We start from the raw sequence: 17,798 nt of genomic DNA, 5'->3' as shown, positions 1-17,798 counted from the left end.
AGGTATTGAGTGACTGAGCTGTAAACCCCTCATCATTCTAACTACATTGCTATTTTTCCCTTTTCTCCTCCGTTCCTTCATCCCATTTTAAGTTACCACTTCCTTATATTTAAATAGAATAGTTAATGCTTTCTGCCACTTCAAAGCAATGATCAAAGCTTTTCAAATAATTTACCTTTGCCAAGGGATTGTACAAAAGCAGTCACCTTTAGTACACACTAAAATCACAACAGACGTAGAACAGGAAAAAGGGGCAGACTTTAAGGAGCCTTATTTCAGCATCCCAACAATCTTTTCAGCAATAAATCTGCATTCATGAGTGTCCATACTAGTTCCATTATGTCGCACCTTTTTCCTCAGTTTCATTCTTTTATCAATCAGCCTCTCCTAGTCAAGATTCTACTTTTTATTCCAAACTTGGGTTGTTTGTTACTCAATGTAGCCACTGGACTTGGATTTAAACTTTGGGACAAACCTAGCAGACAGCTCCCTTTTAGGTATTTCTATATCATGGAACCACCTCAGATTTTGCATCAGGAATGTTTTTCCTTTTTTGAAGAAAGAAAGCAGCTGTTCAATGCTTACGCTTGTCAGAGCTGACTACTCTTAGCAGAGTGAAACAGATCTGAGGGGCTCAAAAAAAGCAGAATATACTTGAAGTTGTTTTCACCTGCTCTCCACTCCCTTTACACTCACCAGATGGAAAATCAGGAGTAGAGCGGTAGCTTGGGGTAGGTGATCTAGGAGATAAGCTGTGGGTTGGAGACCCAGGCAAGCTTTCCCCTGATGAAAGTGACCGGTTCAGGCAGGAGAAACTTCTGCTGGTGTGAAGAAGAGGAGAGGGTTGCTTGGCCAGCTTTTTAAAGAAAGATCTTCTCCTAGCATGAGAAGAAAACAGCATTGATCAGAAGATGCACAGAAGATACTATTACAACAGGCAAAATTCTTGCAAACTGACATTGCTTCCTTCACCCACTACTCTCAGAAAAGCAAATATTACATCTGTTTACCTGAAAACAAAACACATTGCAGAGGGTAAAGCTTAGAAAATATCCTGACAGGCTAACAGCTGGGATAGATATGGTAACTGATCTACCTGTACTAAAATTTACTCACCATAAATCAGGAGAATGGTCAGCTCCTTATGAGTATAAATCTTCATTTTTTTAATTTAAGAGCCCACCAAAACTGTAGGAATATCTATAAAGTACTCGCAATGCATTTACAAAATACACAAATTTAACACTAGAAACTTTAATTGAATAAGTACAAAAAGACATACTTAAACAAAATTAAGACTGAACTTCAGTCACTGACTTTCTTCCCCATATCTATGTGTGCAATGTGCGAAGTTTTTAGGGGTTATTTTAACAAAACTAGTTTAGGCAAAACAGGAGGTGAAGGGTGTGTTACAACCATAGGATCTCACTGAAGAAGACAAAAAGATGTAGAAGAGAGAGAACTGCATTAACTTCATATTTTAAATTAATCGTTACATATACACAAACAGAAACATATTTGCCATGAAAGAACAGGATTACTTACCTCTCTAAACTCTCTTTCTTCTTGGTTTTCTTACTGCGCCTGACCATTCGGCTCCTATAGCTGTATCGCCTGGCAGGTCCTGTCTTGATCGAAGTGTTTTCAAAAGGAGTTGTCGTTACTGAGACTTTGTTACCACTCTGCCAAAAAGGAGGAGGAACCTTTAAGCATGAACAATGCAAGATGACTTTGCCTTAAATTGAAGCTACACCACAAATGTGAATGCAATGAGACAGGAAACCAGCATCAGAGTAAGAGCTGGCAGAGCAGGGTACCCTACGGAGACATTGCCAGGCTAATTTATATCAGACAAAAGGATGACTGGAAAACTCTCAAATTCTGCCAGATCTCCTAGACTTCCTCCGTTCAAGCTTTGGGACAAGGAGAAATTCCAATAATTGTAGCTAGACAGGAGGAGTCCAAGGATCGACAAAAACTGCAGTTTTCAAGATGGAAGCTTCTACAAAACCATCTTCTTTTCCCACAAAGAACAGCTGCCACTGTGCAGTCGTCCCTTCACTGGCCATTCATGCCTCAGGGTACCAACTGTTATAATGACGAAATGGAGGAGAAAATTTAATCTTCATTACCAGTCCCAAACAACCCTTTTATCTTGTTCAAAAGAGGTAACAAATATAATTTAGTTGAGCTTCTTAGGACCGTTCTCATGAACAGATGACTCAATAAATAAAACCAACTGGCAATACCTATTTTACGTTTCAGAAATTAATACCTTCTTCTCAGTGTTGTATACCACTACAGTAAACTTCTTTTCAAAGGAATTACAATAGCCCAAATTAATGTACGATACAGCACATTTACATAAACAACAATTTCTCATTTTGAGTTTATTCTTGTAAGTAGTGTGCAGGGTTGTCATGTTTCTCTTTTTCTGCACCTGAGACAGAAAATAACTGTACACTCAACTGCCTAAGATTAAAGAATTTTCTCTTGCGCCTTTCTCGTAGAACTGTAAAAATTGGACGTTCCTCCTGGTTTTAGAAAAGGAAAACAAATGCTTAAGAAAAAGTGTATTTTGCTTCTTTCCTCTGCTCTTCATATTTCCTCATTACTTTACTGCTTTCCAATCTTTCTATAACTGACTACTCCCTTTGACAGGTAAAGCTCTGCATGTAACACTATAAATTGTTAATAATATAGGAAGTAAAAATACAACTGTCTAAAATAATTCTGAACTATGTTAGTCTGTGCAAAAAATATTACATAAAAACTGCAATATGATGAGCTACAATGAAAAGCTAAGATATTAACGTTCACTTAAAAAGTTGGGATTTTTGTTTGTTTTCAAGGAAAAATTATAGTTTTCTAACAGGACAGACATCAGAAAACTCCACAAGAGAAAAATGTTGTAGATTATTCAGAAAAGTCCAACTGCAGGATCAGAACTTCATTAAGCAAAGCAGCTCTGTGGGACATGCCTGGCTACATACAAGACAAAACCCTTTTGGTCTTAAGATTATGAAACCCAAGTTCCTGTATAGCAGGCAAGAAAACGTTTCCTGTTCTTTGTTTCCACTCTACCTAATTGACTTCATTGATTGAGAAGTAGCATCATCATTAAAGGCCTGAATTACCTGATGAAGATGGGGTAGTTGAAAATGTCAAATATTTTGAGAGACAGAGACATGTCTTTGTGTCAATGCCTCAAATGTACTTCAGCTACCTCAGCAGCAGTGCCAGTTCATTGCAGAGAAACGAAAACCACAGCAGGATATATGAAGTCATTGACCTTTCTCCAGATGTGTGCAACAATAGCTTTATTTTGCACTTGAACAACCACAAAATCTGATAACTAATCTCTGAAGGAAACAAACATAACCCCTCAATTCTTGGTGAAAATAGAAAGGGCTGTATCCCAGTTGTCCAAGAGTTACCTTTAACAACAGCTCAATGACTTCTGTATGAACAAGACCATGCACTGGCTCTCCGTTGATATGAGTAATAAGGTCTCCAGCTTTTAAACCTGCTTGGTGAGCCACACCTCCTTCTTCCACGTTCTGAAAATCAGAGATAAAAAGAATATACACATAATGGTCTCCTGCTTAACCTTCTTATTTCCAAGAGTAGGTTTTGTTTAATTAACTCCTTTTATAAAACCAACTGGCAATGAAGAAAACTTACAGATACTAAGTTACATAAAAGAAGAAAAATCAGACCAGCCATTTCACCATCAACTTCTTACTCAAACGTCCTACCTACACAAGGCCTGGAATGGTTTCAAAGCTCACTAAAACACTGTTTGTTGTAATTGGTATTAAGCTTGGTATAGCTGCGCAGTTTTCATGCATCATAAAGGGGTGATTAACTCCTCATGGCAAAATTTCAGACTGAAGATTTTTAGCATCTGACCCTGAGAAATACTGATGTAATTAAGGCAGATCACACGCAGTACCCTAATTACGACAAAAATTAACTCCACAATATAGTTAAGGATGGTTTTCATGTGATTCGAATTCACCAGGCTGCCCATTAGAGGGAACAGTGCAGCACAAAGGTGCTGAAGGACCAAAACACACTGAATCGCAAATTATATTGAAGGTGGCTTAAATAATTTATTCTATTTTAAAATGAGCTTTTGAAGAATTTAAAGTCACGCCGCCACTGCTGAAGCCTACAGTGCAGACAGAGCTAAAAAAACCCCAAATTTATAGGGTTTTGGAAAAAAGGCAAGCTTTCAGTCTTACTGCCTTGTACCATTTTCCCCCTTCCTTTCACTGATCTGATGCTACACCAGCGGCAAGAAATACATTTTTTTGTATTTATTCCATTAACAATCAAACGTACCCCATTCCCCACACTCAGTGTTCTTTGTGCTTTAATACACCCGAGAGGCAAGAAACATGAATGAAAAGTGAGTAATACACTATCACATCAGTAGTACTGCTCCTTCAAAACCTATAGTATCTATTTAAAACAATCATAGAACGTCCTGAGTTGGAAGAGACGCACAGGATCATTGGAGTCCAAATCCTGTCCCTGCATGTGACAACCCCACAGTTCACACCATGTGTCTGAGGGTGTTACCAGTCTCTTCTTGAACACTGTCAGGCTTGTGGCTGTGACACCTCCCTGGGGAGCCTGTTCAGTGCTCCAGTACCCGCTGAGGGAAGAACCTTTTCCTAATATCCAACCTAAATCTCCCCGGCACATCTTCCTGCCATTCCCTTGGGTTCCGTCATTGGTCACCAGAGAGAAGAGTTGGTGCCTGCCCTTCCTCCTCCCTTGTGAGGAAGCTGTAGCTGCCATGAGGTCTCCTCTTCTCCAGGCTGAACAAACCAAGTGACTTTAGTCGCTCCTCATACGGCTTCCTCTCCAAACCCTTCACCAACTCCATAGGCCTCTTCTGGACACTCTCCAGCAGCTTTATATTCTTTTTATCCTGTGGCACCCAGACCTGCACACAGTGCTCCAGGTGAGGCCACACCAGTGCAGAGCAGAGCAGGACAATCACCTCCCTGCCCGGCTGGCAATGCTGTGCTGGATGCACCCAGGACACGGTTGCCCTCTTGGCTGCCAGGGCACACTAGTGGCTCATGGTCAACTTGCTGTCAACCAGAACCCTCAGATCCTTCTCCACAGAGCTGGTCTCCAGCCTCTCATCCCCTAGTCTGTATGTTCAGCCAGAGTTGCCGTGTCACAGGTACAAAATTCGGCACTTGCCCTTGTTGAATCTCATGCGGTTGGTGATTGCCCAGTTCCCCAATTTGTCCACATCCCTCTGCAGGACCTCTCTGCCCTCAAGAGTGTCAACAGCTCCTCCCAGTTTTGGGTCATCAGCAAACTCATTAAGTAATCTCTCAAGTCCTGAGTCTAAGTCATTTATGAAGACATTGAAGAGTGCTGGCCCCAAGATGGATCCCTGCAGAACCCCTGCTAGTGACTGGTGGCCAGCCCAATATAACCCCATTTACTAGAACCCTTTGAACCCGTCCCATCAGCCAATTGCTCATCCACTGCACTGTGTGTTTATCCAGTTGTGTACTGGATATCTTATCCAGGAGGATACTGTGAGAGACAGTATCAAAGGCTTTACTGAAGTCTAAACAGATCACGTTGACAGGCTTCCCTTGGTCAACTGGGTGGGTAATCTTGTTACAGAAAGAAATCAAGTTGATCAGGCAAGACCTTTCCATCAGGAACCTGTGCTGGCTGGAACCAATGATGGTGTTGTCGTTCAGATTTTTTCAATAACTCCCAGAACAATCTTCTCCAGGATTTTGCCACGTACAGAAGGGAGGTTGACAGGCCTGTAGTTGCCAGGGTCATCCTTGTTACCCTTCTTGTACACTGAGACAACGTTTGCCAGCTTCCAGACAACTGTGACCTCTCCAGATTCATAGAAGCATTGAAAAATCAGAGAGAGATTTCACTATAACATCAGACAGCTCTTTAAGTACTCTTGGATGAATCTCATCATGCCCCATTGATTTGTAGGGATCTAGCTGGAGAAGCGAATCCTATACAAGCTCAGGGTTGGCTGAGAGTTTATCATTTGCACAGCCATGGTTCCCCAGCCCAGGACTCTCTGGGCCCTAGAGCCCATCTTCAGTATTGAAGACCAAGCCAAAAAAGCATTAAAAGTCTATTTCGTGTCTGTGTCTGTTTATGAGGTGACCACGCCCATCAAGTAATGGGCCAATATTACTTCTGGCTTGCCTTTTGCCATTAATATATTTAAAAAACCCTTTTTATTATTCCTCACAGTACTGGCCAGCTTCAAGTCTAACTGACCTTTGGTTGCACAAATTTCCTCCCTAAAGTGCTGAGCAGCATCTCTGTAGTGTTCCCATGTTACCTGACCTTGCTTCCACTGACCATATACTTTTTTCTCTAGTTTGAGAAAACCCCTGCTTAGCCAAGCCAGCCCTTTGCCTCACCTGTTTGACTTTCGACATTTTGGAATTGCCAGCTCCTGCACTTTTATGAGGTGGTTCTTAAAAAATGACCAGCACTGATGGACCCCAACACCTTCAAAAGTTTCTTCCCAGGGGACGTTACTAAGCAGCTCTCTAAGCAAGCTGAATTCTGCTCTCCTCATATCCAGAGTTGAGGTCCTGCTGGTAGTTTTGCTCCTGATAGCACAGATTTTAAACCTGATTGCTTCGTGGCTATTGTGGCCAAGGCAGCCACCAATCACCACTTCACCCACAAGACCCTCTCTGTTAGTGCACAGCAAATATGGGCAGGCATCTTTCTGGGTCAGTTCCCTTAGTACCTGCACCAAGAAGTTATTGTCCAGATGCTTCAGGAATCTTCTGGACCTGTTGGCGTCAGCTCTGTGATATTCCTAGCTGACATCTGGCAAGTTGAAGTCGCCCATAAGGACAAGGCCAGATGACTTAGAGGCTTCCCTTAGTCACTTAAAGAATAACTCAGTGTTGTCATCCTGGCTGAGTGTCCTATCTGTACAAAACTTTTGATATATTTATAATCCATTTTTCAAAACTATTTTAAGGTGGTTGAAAGCTTTTAGTTTATACACACGCACACAATATTTATGTATATATAATACATAAATGATTTTAAAAGATATTATTTGTTATGAACCTCAATTATAAAATTAATATAATTACATCTATATTTATATAAATACGTATTTATTTTACAATTAAGGATGTTACCAACCAATGAAATGCAAGAACTGCTGCCTTTTCCCTTAGCCTGCCTCCCACTTCGTTCATATCAGTAGTGAACAGAGGATGAAAAACACATGATTTATTCAAGACAGTCAGTTTTTTTCCTGTGCCACAGATCCTCAGAGGTATTAATGATTCCAAATGATTTGCACATTTCTACATAAAAGAATGTCAGTGCTTGAAATCAGCCTACTTGTGTGTAGTAAAATACTGTGGACTTTTATGAAACCCTTAAATGACGCAGTTTAATAAATTCCATATATATTTCAACAATCTCTGTTTACAATCTCTTACTTTTGCAGATCCTGCCCTCAACTGAAGAGAGGCTGCACCAAACCTTTGGTTTTCTACGCCGCAGTACTCTGAACCTAAAACATGGCTGCTTCTCACTGCCATACTTGCCAAAAGTGAAAGTGATCCATGCAGAACATCAGCATTGTAGGTATGTATCACTTCTGCCAGAAGTGGCTTGTGTTCTCCCTATAGCCAACACTGGCCTTATGTACAGGCACAAACTGCATTTTAAGAACACTGTTTGGCAGAACATCATGATTTACACAGCAACTCCCAACAAACAGATACTATAGGTACAAAAACCCAAACCAAACACATAATTGAAGTTTTCTGTGACTGTACATAAGCAAAAAACCATATTATCTTACCCAAACAATATGGTGCACAGTGTAGATATCGCTGTCACCCACGTAAACTCTGATGGCTCGGATGGTGAAGCCGTACTTTTTTCCTGAACTATGAATTACTATCGGTTGACGAGGACTTGCAGCAGCAATCGATGAATCACGGCTGGGAGATGAATCTCGGGAGGATGAAGGATCAGATGATAGGGAATGAGGAGACATAGGACTTCCCAAAGGAGAAACACCAAACACATCTGCAAAAAAACAACAAAAAAATCTGCCTATTAGAGTGTATTGTGAGCACACACAAATACAGACACAGAACAGGGAAGCTGCTTAGCTTTAACATGTTTATGTCAAAATATATCATTGCCTTTCTATAAATATTCTCTCCTTCTCTATTAGTGTGTATGTTAGTGAATGAAAAGTTTAATCAACACCAAATCTTAGAATTAAATCTCTTTCCCTGTAGCATAAACTGAATTATTTAACCTGAGTACTGTAATTAAATCACAATATCTATTTTGTTACATAGGACAGTAACTCAATGCTTGTACTGAGCCTCCATTTCTACATTCTGCTACACCATGTAAAACCACAAAAATTTCTTGCAACAACAATATCACTTACTGCTCTGTTTTGTTTCATTGTTTTGAAAGCACTATGTGCTCATGCTTGTGCAAATATAAAAAACAATTGCAGCAGCATAAAACACACTTCGGTGACTGCAACAAGGTGAGAGTTCTGCAAAGGAATGCAGCCCAGAAGGATCCCAGGTTTGGTGTCCATGACAAGCCCTGTCATGCAAGGGCAGATACGCTTTGACAGCAAAGGCGCTACTCCCTGGATGCGACTCAGAGGCTCCCAAAGGTCGGTATCACCGGCTAATGCTGAAATTCTACCAAAGAGCCAAGCCCCGAGGGAGCTGTCTCTGTCACCCTCTGGCTCTGAAACATGCCAGGTCTGCTTTCTGCTACATGTGGGACATCTCTTATGACTCTGAAGTATATGTCTCAGGTCAGGAACACTGAACATCTGCTGCTGTAGTTTATTTTATGAATAAGCAGGAATAAGGTAGGTTTTTTTTTTTTACAGTATTAGGTACAGCTACCGTATAAGATTTTGGTTGATACAGATGTAATGACAAGAATTTTTTAGGCATAGGCAAAGCTAAACTTGGATTTTATAGAATGATACTGAGATTAAACTGAAAAAAACCTGTAGTTTAATGAACACAGTAACTCAGTCTGTATAATCTCTGAACTTAGTGATTCTTATTAGACAGCTCTGGAAGCACTACTAGAATACAAACTGATGAATAACTTGATTGTTGTGTGTATATCATGCTCTTGTGATAGCTAATCTCAGTAACTGGCATGCACTACAGGCCCTCTACAAGCAGGAAAAAATAGCCCTGGTGCTACCTATTACAGGGGTATACCAAAACCCACTGAAAATACACTGAAAACAGGAAATCGGATCCATCTTTTTGAAACACCCTGTATTATTTGGAAGGAAGAGTCTGCAAAAGGAACAAGCCCAGAGTGTTTGCAAGTCGCCTGTGGTTTTCAGTGCCCTGAGCAGACTGAGCACGGGGTCTCATTGTAAATTACAATTTTCTCATCGTGAAAATAATCTTCATGCATTTTGCGAGAATGATCATTCACATTTGGACAGCATCACAGAAATGCTAAGTATGCTTTTCATTGTCACCTAGTTGTCCTCATTCAGCAGGAGCAAAATACTCCTTTTAACTGAGACTCAATATTTTCCTCTTGACTTATCTATCAAAAAATCTTCATAGTTAGCTGTTGGAATTAGTTACTGCATAGGAAGTCTATGCTGTTCTTTAAACTGTATGGTGAAGAAGAAAACAGGTGAATCAAAAATTCCTGCAGTAATAGGAGTCAGATGGCCTTTTCACATCTCCAAGGTCTCCAAAACACACGCACAATAGCACAGTGTTTGCTCACCAAGGCATTAAGAAGCACACAGGGCACATAAGCTTTACAGCCGCAAAACAGGTGAAGGCTAAGAGAAGAGCCAGAACCAGCTCTTCAACAGTTCTCCACTAGCCTGAGGACTCAAAGCAACCTGCTAAAGTTACTGTCAAAGTCACCTTTGAATATATGGAGTGAGTGCAGGGTTACATTATCAGGCCAGTAGACACTTCAGTATTTCACCTAAGGTCTAAAAGAAGCATATGGCCAGTGTCAAAAGTTGAGACGTCATCCCACTTTTGGGAAAAAAAAAATCAAAGTCTGGGAAATTCGGACTTCGATTCTGAACCATTAAAACACAAAGCACCAATGCTTCACCTGGAAACACTCAATACTAACGTTTTATCTCCACTTACTCCTAGGAATATTTCTGGCTTCAAATTTTGAGCACTCCATGTAAGCCTATGTAGTACAGAACAGGAGTCTACATGCTATTTCCACTTTTGTGACACTTCTCTTCGGGTTATTGCCTTTCTTTGTGGGTGATGGGAGAGAACTAATCAAGCTGAATGGGCTGCTACAACAAACAGTTATTCTTGGAGCTGTACACAGTGAGCTACTTAAAACTTAAACTACACCCCTATTGTAGGGTGGGCCAAGGACTGAAGCCTGCATCCTGCTGTGCATGCACACAGTCAAACACAAAGTTGGCACCACTAAGCTACATTTTTGCCTGTCAGAGAAGGCCCCACAGCTGTAACAAGACCACTGTAACCCGATGGTAAGATTGCACCACCTAGTAACACAGCTGAACATGAGAAACAAAAAAGTGTGACAGCATCCATTCTGGGCTCTCCAAAATATTGAATTTACATCATAAGCCATCAAGTACGCATAAATCATAACATTTCAAACAAAAAGATTTATCTCTACCTCCTGGGATCATGAGGGACAAAGCACTTGCAGAAAGGGACTTTGTGACTTTTCCAGAGATGATCTTTTTCTCTGTGTTTTCTAACTGTTGACGAGCCATGTGAGACGCAACATCACTGGGTGGCTTTGAGGAGTTATCTGTACTGTCCACACTCTCATGTCTTCCATTTATCTGATCTAAGTGCTCTGAAAAACTGCCAACTGTACAAAGAAGAAGGGATAAACATATTGAGGGAAAACTGGGGGTCAACATGGAGAAATGGTACAATTGTGAGATAGGAATTCTTCTTCCTGTTATTAAGTTCATAAAACAACATTAACAGAAATCTAGGTAATTCTTCTAGACTTACAGAATGCATAAACATTAACAGAATGAACTGAAATCAACAGTGTTTTGTAGTCACTGACTAAAGTAAAGTAAGAGACAAAAGCTGAAGCAAGTTGGGTATCTCAATACGCAGCACCCACCTTAGAGAACTTAATCATTAATTTATTTCAGGAGTAGTTCACACAAAAAATAAATGTAAGGCTACAATCCTATGGAAGGTTTTATCAGCTTAACAGCTTCTCCAAAAATAATGATTTTTTTTTTTTTTTTTAATTCTTTGGTGGTTTTCTACCACAGAGGAGAAAGATACGTTGCACCACTATACTCATTATTACAACCACGTTGATATTAGCCTATCATGGGATTTTGAATGGGGGAAGGAAAGCAGTATTTCAAAAATTGAAAAAAACAAACAAACAAAACCCAAAAGACAACCCCCCAAAAAAAAAAACAACCAAAAAAACCCAAACACCAAACAACCAAAAAGACCCTACAGGTCTTGTCTCAGGTAAACAACCTGCACAGGATTTCTTCAAAAATTGAAAGATATCACAGGAAAGTTGAAGGACCTAACGAAACACGCACCAAGGGTAGGTTGCCTGTTTAAAGACATAGCAGCAATTCCTAGTATTTGTTTAAGGTCACTGAATATCCAGTTGCTAATGGACCACAGAAAAATGAAATTCTTAAGTTTAACTGGTAAGTGACAGAAGAAGAGCAGATGTTTTGAGTTATCACTGTGACTGCTGTGCTAACGCCAAGACCCTAACAGAGGGCTGGGGGAAGTGAGCAAGAATTTGTATACAGCCGAGTCAATGTATTAGACAAGGGAAGGAGATGGAAATTGTTGTACAGCTGGATGAACCTGAGAAAGTTTATCTTCCCAGAAATGGAGAGGAGGAAGAGGGAGGAAAATGTGGACTACAAGGGAAATTAGGCATTTGGGCACAGAAAGGGGTAGCTTGAGAAAACTCAGTGAGGTACAAAAGAGAAATACGTTGAAAACAGGCAAATGTGTAGAGAGGTAACTGGAACCTACATATGGACAACCATGACACTGATGTAAGTCTGTGTGTAAGGTCTTTCAACAGTTATACAAAACTCTCCTCTGAACGCATAAAATCAGAAAGATACTAGGGCCTTAGATTCTACTGAAATGCATGCAAATACTTGAGCTGAGAAAGGGATACATAGAGGAATTATTTAAGTAGGGAAAGGTTTACAACACTTCCTCCTAGATTCTAATACCAAAAGTTACTTCCACAAATCAAAGACAAACCTGCCAGTTCTTAAAGGCATATATCATTGAGATATCTTAATTAAAAACACACAATTGTGCAGCACAGTGTGAGAAAACAGCAATATATACCAGTTGGAATGACTCCAGGATGATCAAAAGATCACCAGCTTCAGTGAGGGATACAAAAACAGTGTTTTAAGAGCTCAAGGGGTCTAAGACTCCTTTTCTCCACAGAAGGATCCTGCAAAAGCCATATGGTCAAGTCACCATTTTATTCATTTACCTAGAAGCCCTCCAGAGGCAGTGGTGTGACACCAAATGTTGGCACTTCCAAAGAAGTTGAAATTTTCCCATACATAGGTTCATGAGATTTTCTCAAGTTGAGCCTAAGCACAAACCAGATCCCTCTTGGGATGCCTTTTTTTAAAGCATTTCTGACATACAGGACTTCCACATGCATGCAACCTACTGCTAAACAAAGAAGGTCCACGACTGTTTCTAATGTGTTCAGTAAAGAGACCCACTGTGAATTACCTGATAGTGTGGAGCTGCTGATTGTACTTGCTGGAGTGGTTACTTCAGGTTCGTCTTGTGCTATTTCTTCACTCACAAATGTGGGCTTTTCCTGCTCCTCCTGGGGTGCCACTAAGCTGGTGGAATCATCCTGTTCTCCTTCAGCTGATATGGACAACTTTGGAAGCAAACCAGAGCTGTGTCGCTGCCTGTTGCTCTCAGTGTCAGAGGAGATGGGTGTAGATATTTGTTGTCTGCATTAAAAATAAGTAAATGCTCATGCAGTTATTGAGATGAGGAGCCCTGCTACCTGGGAAGCCGTACCAGATGCAGATCATTTACAGTACCCCCTTCTACTTACATTTCAGAATATTCTGAACTCCAGCTTAAAGATTCCACAGAAGGCAATGTTACACCTTTTGTTTTGTCTCCCACATCTTCCTTTTCTTCACCTTGTGTTTGAGTGACTCGATCTATGCTACTGAAAACCTATTACAGACAAAAAGAAAATATATACAAAAAAGCCAACTTATCACTGACATATTTGATATAAAAAAACATGCAGGAAAGCACATTTCAGGTTGTACTCTGCATGTTCTAAATGCTTATACAGTATTTCAGAGTGCAAACTTTAAACTTCTTGAGCTTTTTTGAATTCCCAAGAGTTTGTGTTCTTAAAATGCTTTCCTATTTTGCTTTCTTGGCTCCTCACATACAGGGTCACAAGTAACGTCTCTTCTCATTATGAATTTATCAGCTTTCTCCCCATTTCACTGTGTGAACCAAGAGAGTACAAACAAAATCCACAGACTTGGGGTCTCTAGGTCACAGGATTAATGTACATCTTGGATTAACTCACAACCATAAAGCCAATCAAAGTAAAAAAGCCCTAACCCTAAGATACTGACTTAATATCTACCAGCCAGGTGTGGAAAGCAGAAAAATCAATCTGAATTGACTTTGAAGTTAAGAATAAATTACTTGGATAAAGTACTTAGAAAAATTAAACTCTGATCACTGGAAGTCTCTTGTTTGCTTAGCTGAGAAACAGCACACAGCAACTGTCAGTTGTATATTCTACAGCCTGAGAGGCACAGCTAGAGACGCAACAACAGAACATTAACAAATCAAATTAGCACTGTGGTACAGAGCTTTCGAAAGGACAAAAGTTCACAGAATCACAGAATGAGATTAGAAGGGGACCTCTGCAGGTCATGCTGTCTCTCTGCACAAGGAGGGTCACCTAGAGCTGGTTCCTCAGGACCATGTCCAGATGGCTTTTGAAGAGTTCCAAGGATGGCAACTCCACAACCTCCGCAGACAAACTGCATCAGTGCTCTATCACCCTCACACTAAAAAAAGTGTTTCCTTGTCTTCAGGCAGAACTTCCTGTGTTTCAATTTGTGCTTACTGCCTCTGGTCCAAGTTATCCCCAAAGAGACTGTGTTATTTACCAGTATCTGAATTTGACATATAGCACAACTCAAAATAAGAACTTCACACTACTTCTTCGACAGTCAGCTTTACCTTCACAGCACTCAAATCACTCCCTCAAATCTACATCTCTCCTTGACCAAATCACATGATAAACACTACTTTGCTTTTTTCCATTTAGCCTAATGTAATTTAATTACTAGCTACTATAGGCTAGTACTGTAATCTTTGTTATGCTTTGTTACAGCAAGACACACAGGACACAACTGGAGCAACCTGCAAACTATGCACAAGCAAACCAATGTGAGGAATATGCATGGGCATTTAACAGAACAGTTTCCCTAAACTTTCTCTTATGCGATCATGAATTTTCTACAGAAAATACCATCCTGTTTCTACAATTTTCTATTATTTTCTTAGTGACTCAAGAAACACCTTTCCTACAGAATCGTCTTTGTTTTAACGATATTAATTTCATTCTTGCTCAATTTCAGCTAACGTCCTGAAGACACAATGTCCTGTACATTTCTTCTATATCTAATATTTCCAAACTCTATAAAAGTAGCAAAATATTTATGTACACAATATATATTAACATTACAGCAATTTTTACTTACTTTCGAAAATCTGTGTGAACATGAAGAAAACTGTCTTATCTCCAAACTAAAATCTTCATCATTGGTATCATCTTCTTCCTCAGTTTCCATATGGTGGTATTTCTCAGAACGAGCTACAGACAAGGGAAATAAAGTACTTGATTTTATCAGGAAGAATGGGTGCCAATATTAGAAGCGTAATTTTATTCTTAAGATTGTGTCTGCTGAAATGTCAAACCACCAGCAAAAATGCAAGTTGCCAGTGGTTCTTACAAAGTAGATTTTCAAAGCAGCAAAAGCCAAACCAGTGGTTATTTAAACAAGGAGTTCATCACATTTTTTTAATACCATCAAACACCTACTGTCAAAGTAACTTGTGTCATCTTCAGATTCCAGTTGTGGAATAAACTCTGCTTTCTGCCTCAGCAGACTGTTCCAGTCAAGGCTCCTGAAGAACTGATGCTGCTTTACTTCATATGCACCACCTGGGGGAGCCAGAGAAAAACACTGAGCAAATCATACCAAATCCTCTGACATTAAGGCAACTAAACCCCTGGCCAAAAAATGCAAATTAACATGGAAAGGTATATTCATCACTGTAGGCAGGACCATCTACTACCCATTTCCATTACAATCTACTACACCTATCAGAGCACCTCCTTGCCCCTGTTTTCTTGTTGCCAGCGGTGGCATTGCCTTATCATCTGCCCCCTTTAAACATTTCTGTCTTTATGGATATACTGATTATTATCTGTCAGCTACACATTAGTCAGAAGCATCAGATGTAGTAGTAGCCTACTTGTTATAACATGTGTCGAACAATTACATGAGTTTTAAGTTAATGAACAACTAGAAGAACACAATGAAATACTGGAATATTTGTCCTAGGGAGGTGGGCAAGGTTGTTACTAATACACATAGACCTAATTCTAAAAACTGAAGAGGTAATCTGCAGCAGCAGGAGTTACTGCCAAGTGGACCCTATTGGGTTTGCACGGCAAGGCTTTGGTAGCAGCAGGGATAGAGGGATGGCATCTATGAGAAAATATCAGAAGCCAACCCCATGGCTGATTGCCAACGCCAGCCAGTCCCACAACAGACCCACTGCTGGCCAAGGCTGAGCTCATCAGTGATGGCGGTAGCATCCCTGTGTTGTTTACCAAAGAGTGAAAAGCTCCCACACAACAGCAGCTGGGAGAGAGGAGAGAGAATATCTGAGAGAAACAGCTCTGCAGACACCAAGGTGTGAGAACGGGGGCAGGAAGTGCTCCAGGCTCTGGAGCAGAGACTCCCCTGCAGCCCGTGGTGCAGACCATGGTCAGGCTGGCTGTCCCTCTGCAGGCCATGGAGGTCCACAGTGGAGCAGATTTCCACCTGCAGCCTGGGGAGGATCCCATGCCAGAGCAGGTGGATGAACCTGAAAGGGTTGTGATCCCTTGGGAAGTCCATGCTGAATCAGGCTCCTGGAGAGAGGGTCCACACTGGAGCAGGTTTGCTGGCAGGAATTGTGACCCCATGTGGGACCCGTGCTGGAGCAGTTTATGAAGAATTGCAGCCCGTGGGAAGGACCTGCATTGGAGAAGTTCATGGAGAACCGTCTCATATGGGAGGGACCCCATGCTGGAGCAGGGGAGGAGTGTGAGGAAGAAGGAATGACAGAGACAACATGTGATGAACTGTCCACATCCCTCGTTCCCTGTTCCCCGTGCGTAGAGAGTAGGTAAAGAAACTGGGAGTGAAGTTGAGCCCAAGAAGAAGGGAAGTGTTTGGAGAACATGTTTTTAGATTTGTTCATATTTCTCATTATCCTACTATGTTGTTAACTGGCAATAAATTAATTTCCCCGAGTCAAGTCTGTTTTGCCCGTGATGGTAACTGATGAGTGATCTTCTGTCCTTATCTCAACCCATGAGCCCTCCATCATATTTCCTTCTCCTCTCCAGTTCAGGAGGGGACTGACAGGGCAGCTTTGTGGGCACCTACTGGTCAACCAAGCTGAACCCACCACATTGACACAGCATGTAAACATCCCTATGTCAGGGCTAAGTCAGAAGAGAGCCACAGAAATAGTGTGAAATCTCCAGGATGGTCTTCTAAATCAGGGTGCCAAGATTACTAGGTTGGGTTCCTCGCTTTTCTGATGGCACTAAGGAAAAATTCATAAAAGCCGAATCTTCCCAAAGGAAACCAAAATCACATCTCATTTTAAGTCACTAGCCAAGGAGTAAACAGTTTTGTGAGAAGAGCAATGGGATATTACTTTAGAATTGTGTAATTCTTGATTGGTATCAGACATGTCAAACCCAAAGAGGTCTTTTTTCTGTCACTTTCCTTCTTCAAAACAAGTATAGTGTCTATCTGTCTTCCTTCAATTCAACTATGCCACTCAGGTCTCCTGAGCAAATACACAATTACGATTTTCATTGAGTGTTACGCGGCTAGCTAATATGTATTTAATAGATAGGGTTGGCATTTTAAATGCATGGTGGAGCCTGGGATAAATGGTGCCATTTTCCAGTGTCCCCCTGAGACCTGTTACATTTCAGCCTTCCTCTCTGTGAGTTGCTTCTGATACTTAAAAACTTTGTTTCTACACACCCCTGTATGTTTCAGGGAGATGGTTGCCTAACTTCCTTCTTCAGACTGCCCGCTCTTGATAGACCATGAATAGCTGAAAGAAATCAGCCCATAAATGAGCTGCACAGATGCTCCATGTGGCAGCTCTCACAATTACGATAGTTAAGCCAGCTTCATCCTAGCCAATTCACTTTCTCAACCAGCTGTAGCAAAAAAGGCAGAATTTGCAATCTACTTTTGATCCAGCCTCTTACCGGGTGATAGTTTTGAATTAACACCGTGTTTACCAGGAAAAAGCATCCTGGCAATGAAACAACAATGCCTGAAAGGAGTACACTTAAAACAAGGGAATGGAACTAGTTGTGGCTCTTCACATCCCCTTTGGCAGCAGTGCCCTTTG

The 17,798-nt window shown here is 40.9% G+C and overlaps 1 protein-coding gene across 17 annotated transcripts in view; it reads right to left on the bottom strand.

Moving 5' to 3' along the window:
- Positions 1 to 17,798, bottom strand: part of MAST4 (microtubule associated serine/threonine kinase family member 4) — a 313,227-nt gene that overhangs the window by 4,971 nt on the left and 290,458 nt on the right. For all 17 annotated transcript variants that reach the window (XM_065860149.2, XM_065860150.2, XM_071802651.1 and 14 more), the window contains 9 exons: positions 15,184 to 15,306; positions 14,843 to 14,955; positions 13,153 to 13,280; positions 12,813 to 13,045; positions 10,711 to 10,911; positions 7,862 to 8,091; positions 3,438 to 3,560; positions 1,546 to 1,682; positions 697 to 878 (listed from right to left, as the gene is read on the bottom strand). In XM_065860149.2, the coding sequence (XP_065716221.1) occupies positions 697 to 878; positions 1,546 to 1,682; positions 3,438 to 3,560; positions 7,862 to 8,091; positions 10,711 to 10,911; positions 12,813 to 13,045; positions 13,153 to 13,280; positions 14,843 to 14,955; positions 15,184 to 15,306 (1,470 nt within the window). The remainder of the gene's footprint in view (positions 1 to 696; positions 879 to 1,545; positions 1,683 to 3,437; positions 3,561 to 7,861; positions 8,092 to 10,710; positions 10,912 to 12,812; positions 13,046 to 13,152; positions 13,281 to 14,842; positions 14,956 to 15,183; positions 15,307 to 17,798) is intronic.

Source organism: Patagioenas fasciata, chromosome Z (genome assembly GCF_037038585.1).
Source record: "Patagioenas fasciata isolate bPatFas1 chromosome Z, bPatFas1.hap1, whole genome shotgun sequence".
In the NCBI taxonomy this organism is placed as follows: domain Eukaryota; kingdom Metazoa; phylum Chordata; class Aves; order Columbiformes; family Columbidae; genus Patagioenas; species Patagioenas fasciata.
The sequence above is the reverse complement of the archived record's forward strand: the minus strand, read 5'-3'. Positions and strand labels throughout refer to the sequence as shown.